Source organism: Gloeophyllum trabeum (assembly GCF_000344685.1).
Source record: "Gloeophyllum trabeum ATCC 11539 unplaced genomic scaffold GLOTRscaffold_00057, whole genome shotgun sequence".
NCBI lineage: Eukaryota > Fungi > Basidiomycota > Agaricomycetes > Gloeophyllales > Gloeophyllaceae > Gloeophyllum > Gloeophyllum trabeum.
In genome coordinates this window covers 4163-8085 of record NW_006920466.1, presented here as the reverse complement: position 1 = coordinate 8085, position 3923 = coordinate 4163, and the positions used below count along the sequence as shown (strand labels likewise).

Sequence of the window (3923 nt, the reverse complement as noted above, 5' to 3'; positions counted from 1 at the left end):
ATAGCTCATGTATGCATCCCGTCACCCTCTGAGTCTGACGACCGCACGAAGCTCGACGCCGTCAACAAGCGCGGACACTCCCCATTGTGACACCAAAGTAAGTCTATGGAACTTCAATATCAACTTAAATGCGACTAATGTACATCGCCCTAGCTCCAGGTGCTCCGCTAAGGCCATCTGCGGGACAATCAGCGGATCGACGTTGAGCTCAAGACATGCTCGACCACGAGCCTCGGGTGCTCGTCGATACGGGTGTGCTGTCACCCTAGGCCCTAGCGATGGATCCAGGACGCGCGAGATGACGTGAACAGGACCAGGCCAAGGAGCCGCGCGTCGAGCAGGAGGTGAGGAACGATCCCCACCCAGGTGAGTGAAACATCGGCATTACTGCGCGCATCTGAATGCTGACTACATTACAGCCTTACATTTTCAACTCTCCTTCCCTCGTGCTCGCCAACGCAAGCGTTCAAGGTGTGCAAGCTGTCCTGGGACTTTTCTGTCAGGGGTGCGGCCTGTTAGCCCACCACACGATCTACCCCCTCTGACGACTCGACCACCAGCACAGTCCCAACATGAACCTGGTGTCGCCCACTATAACGCACGACACCCACCGCTCGAGGTCCTCGCACCACAATGACGGGGACTGGCACGCCGAGTCGTGGACATCCGCCAAGGCGCCGATGACGAGCTCGCAGTTCCACGCCGAGGACAAGTCGTTCGCGGCAATCATGGAGGACCCGCGCGACCGCATCGTCAACTGGAAGGGCCACCCGCTCCTAGCTCTGGCCGCTGCAGATATACGACCTACTCTCCGTGCGCCAATACTCGCTCGTGCGCGAGTTCTACATGTACGTGATCAAGGACGCGATTATGTGCTTTATCGAGGAGAAGAAGAAGTCGATTGGCCAGTTCTTGCAGCCTGCCCCGCTGGCGGAGGACGGGGCAGGCACACACCTGCAGTGGTGAGTCTCCAGACATCTCCTTTGTCCCCTGGCCACCACATCTCACCATCACAGCCTTGCTGGCCACATGATATTGTCGAAGCCGCCACAAGGTTCAAGAGTACGGCTCGCATTCGCAATTTTGACTTTGCTTTCCATAGTGCATTAGCTGGAGCGATAGTATAGTTCCTATAACTAGTACTATATCATCAGTGTCATGTTTTTCATAGTATTAAATACTCAAGTCCATGAACCATTGCAGAACATAAAGGACCCATGCTACAAGTATCTTAGGGTGTCACGCTGTGACACTTCGCGTCGGACGAGCGAATTGCTTTCGTTGCGTCAGTGGATCTAGTACCGCAGACAGGTAAAAGCAAAGCTGCTCGGGTAGCGATTGCATGAGGCATGCCCGAAAGGTGGTGTGTAGATTATAACGAGGAACAAATCCGTCAGGCTGCATTACGATCTGGACCAAATGGCTTTGTCGGTGAGTACTCTTTCTGCAGCTTTCCATGTACACGGGGTTGAGAATACACATATTGGTATAGGATTTCTAGAGTTCAACCCGTCCGTGTTCGGCATTCGAAATGCTCCTCAAATTATGGATTTATCCTCGTGTGGGGGCTATTCCATTGACGAATCCGAACTGCGCGCTTTACCTCAACAAAAGAAGAAGAACAGTAAAGAGGATTGCGAGCTGGATAGTAAATAATCTCACAGGCTTGGATTCTTGATTCCACGCTTATTTCTGTCTCCTACAGTTGTGACAATGCGTCAGATGCTAGGCCTAGATGCACAGACCACTCATCGCCCTCATGTACGGATGCCCATGGCACCCGTGCATGCTGTTGCCAGGGGTAAGGAGCTGGCTGTAGCTATAGGAGAGGTGGGCCTCAATTTATGTTCTTTCATACTTGCTCACTCACTATGTCTCAGCTCGTAATGGTTATACACTTCTTCACCGAAGGGCACCTCCTTGTGGATTATACGTCCAACCATGGTTTTTTCCAGACGATAGTACCTTGCGGTGAAAAAGGGAAATCATTCCAGCTGCCGAGTGACCTAGAGGACCCTACTATTGCTGCAGGTCCAAAGCGGCATGCTCGTAAGATGTGGACCATAGTAGGTCGCCGCTATACAATCTCCGGGGTTGATCACCAAGGTGAGTAACTGACTGAATAAGTTGTTACAAGCTGAGTGAAACATTGTTTAGCTTTTATGACTGCACGTCTAGGGCGGATGCGGCGTACTGTAGAGACACAGGATCTACGTCCAGGTTCAGCTGTGAGTGATGATTTACTCTCGCTGCATTCCTGGGTTAGCTTATAGTCCTTCACTTTGCAGCTATGGGATACCATCTGGGATGCAGGACATGGTCCTGACTGGTTCCTGGAGAAAGAGAAGGCTGTGGAGCAATATGATAGCTGGGCGTTGACCTTTCCCCAGGAAGAGAGTCGCAAACCCATCCTGGATGTTATCACAGGAGATCAACAAACATTTAACGGTATGGGCGCTTGGATGGCTACTGACTTGCTAGCCAGGTGTTGCATCCATCCTTTGCAACCTGCTTCTGCTGTCAAACGGTCGAAGATGTTTATTTCGCGCATCAGGGCTGAGATGCTCAGGATGGCTGGCCTTTTTAGACCTGCGTTCAAGAAGCCTGAGGTCAAGTGGGTATATGTCTTCATGCCCAAAGGATCACCCTACTCGTTCTGCGAACATGCTCACCGCAGTTGGAGCGGGGCAGTATGGGTTTATAGAAGGACCAAGGCCAACCTATCTCCAGAACAAATGGAGCTTGCTCCGCTCGGCTACCTGGACCCTCGCTACAACTTGCACGCAGACGGTGAGGCGACCATAGACCGTAAGTGGTGTGAAGAAATGAAAGTGGTCTTGTCTGACTCTCTTATAAAGCTTCCAAAGAACATCTAGAGCCACGTCACTTCCTATACCGAGACTTTCCAATCCATGTGTATAGGAAAGGTTCGGGCAAGTACTATACATATATCCAGGCTGCTCCTCCACGTGAATGGGTGAGTGCATGCAACCTTTAGGATCTCTCCCTTGCTTACTGTCTGTATAGTATGATGGAGTCTCCATCGTTGAGCCAGACGATGATGTCTTCGGCAATGGTTACCTGAACAAATCGACGCTAGGCCCATATTCGTTTGAGTTATTCGTGAAGTCCAGACTCTCAAAGACAAAGCCTCAGAGAGGTCGTCCAGCCAAGCTCAAAACAGGAAGTAGAGGTGAGTACTCGACTGGTTATGTGCTTGGATGTTCTCAATAGGATGACGGGTCCAGGGGGACCAAAGTCTGAACATAACAAGAACAAGCTTGAGGCATATGCTCGCTCTTCAAAGCGCCGCAGGATATCGTATGAGCTAGGGCTGGAGCTGCAAAGGACAGAAGAAGCCCATGATGATGGATTGATAGAAGTCGGTGAGAGAGACGATGCATCATCCTTTCATGATGGCAGCCTAGCCCAAGATGACGGTCGGAGACGTTCTCAGAGGTTGAGAAAACATGATAAATAGCATTTCAAAGGGTTTATGGATGCGTTACTTTTCATTAGATCTAATGCAGAGCCCCAAGGCAATCGAGCAGACGGACCTAAGTATTCGAGTCGGATGCCAGCGACGTGACATTAGGAGCATCACAGCCACCAATGTGACATTAGCAGTGTCACAGTGTCTGTGACATGAGACCCTAACACTCGGTTTTGTATGTTCTCCTCCTAGAAATGGCCCATAGAGCCTTATATGAGGCTGTTTAATTGTATAAAAATATAAAAAGTAGGATACAAATATAAGAATCTTCCGGTATGACGATTGTTAGGGTACAGATTCACCTTCCATATTCGGTTTCAATGCTGAGGCTCCATTACATAAGGCACGTCAGTCAATGGCTACGACGATCTGAGTTACAACGGCGCTTACCCATATCACACCAGAGTCAAAACCGCAGTGTTCTAGAGAC

At 50.2% G+C, this 3923-nt stretch overlaps 2 protein-coding genes across 2 annotated transcripts; both read left to right on the top strand.

Moving 5' to 3' along the window:
- The first annotated feature begins 35 nt into the window (after positions 1-35).
- Positions 36-1203, top strand: GLOTRDRAFT_118415 (uncharacterized protein). Its single transcript, XM_007873229.1, has 4 exons — positions 36-97; positions 154-366; positions 420-962; positions 1017-1203. Exons 3-4 carry the CDS (start codon positions 573-575, stop codon positions 1125-1127), a joined length of 501 nt encoding a protein of 166 aa, XP_007871420.1. The 5' UTR covers positions 36-97; positions 154-366; positions 420-572; the 3' UTR covers positions 1128-1203.
- A 63-nt stretch (positions 1204-1266) lies between these two features.
- Positions 1267-3606, top strand: GLOTRDRAFT_112762 (uncharacterized protein). The gene is made up of 9 exons (XM_007873228.1): positions 1267-1431; positions 1493-1648; positions 1706-1830; positions 1881-2106; positions 2158-2228; positions 2289-2808; positions 2859-2977; positions 3028-3193; positions 3249-3606. The coding sequence occupies exons 1-9, from the start codon at positions 1350-1352 to the stop codon at positions 3479-3481; spliced, it is 1698 nt and encodes a 565-aa protein (XP_007871419.1). The 5' UTR covers positions 1267-1349; the 3' UTR covers positions 3482-3606.
- Positions 3607-3923: the final 317 nt, after the last annotated feature.

Bases quoted from the DNA above. Each gene is read 5' to 3' on its own strand.
- GLOTRDRAFT_118415 (XM_007873229.1), top strand. From the start codon at position 573: ATGAACCTGGTGTCGCCCACTATAACGCACGACACCCACCGCTCGAGG. The intron at 963-1,016 runs GTGAGTCTCCAG...TCACCATCACAG, and splicing joins GCAGGCACACACCTGCAGTG to CCTTGCTGGCCACATGATAT.
- GLOTRDRAFT_112762 (XM_007873228.1), top strand. From the start codon at position 1,350: ATGCCCGAAAGGTGGTGTGTAGATTATAACGAGGAACAAATCCGTCAG. The intron at 1,831-1,880 runs GTGGGCCTCAAT...ACTATGTCTCAG, and splicing joins TGGCTGTAGCTATAGGAGAG to CTCGTAATGGTTATACACTT. The intron at 2,809-2,858 runs GTAAGTGGTGTG...TCTCTTATAAAG, and splicing joins CGGTGAGGCGACCATAGACC to CTTCCAAAGAACATCTAGAG.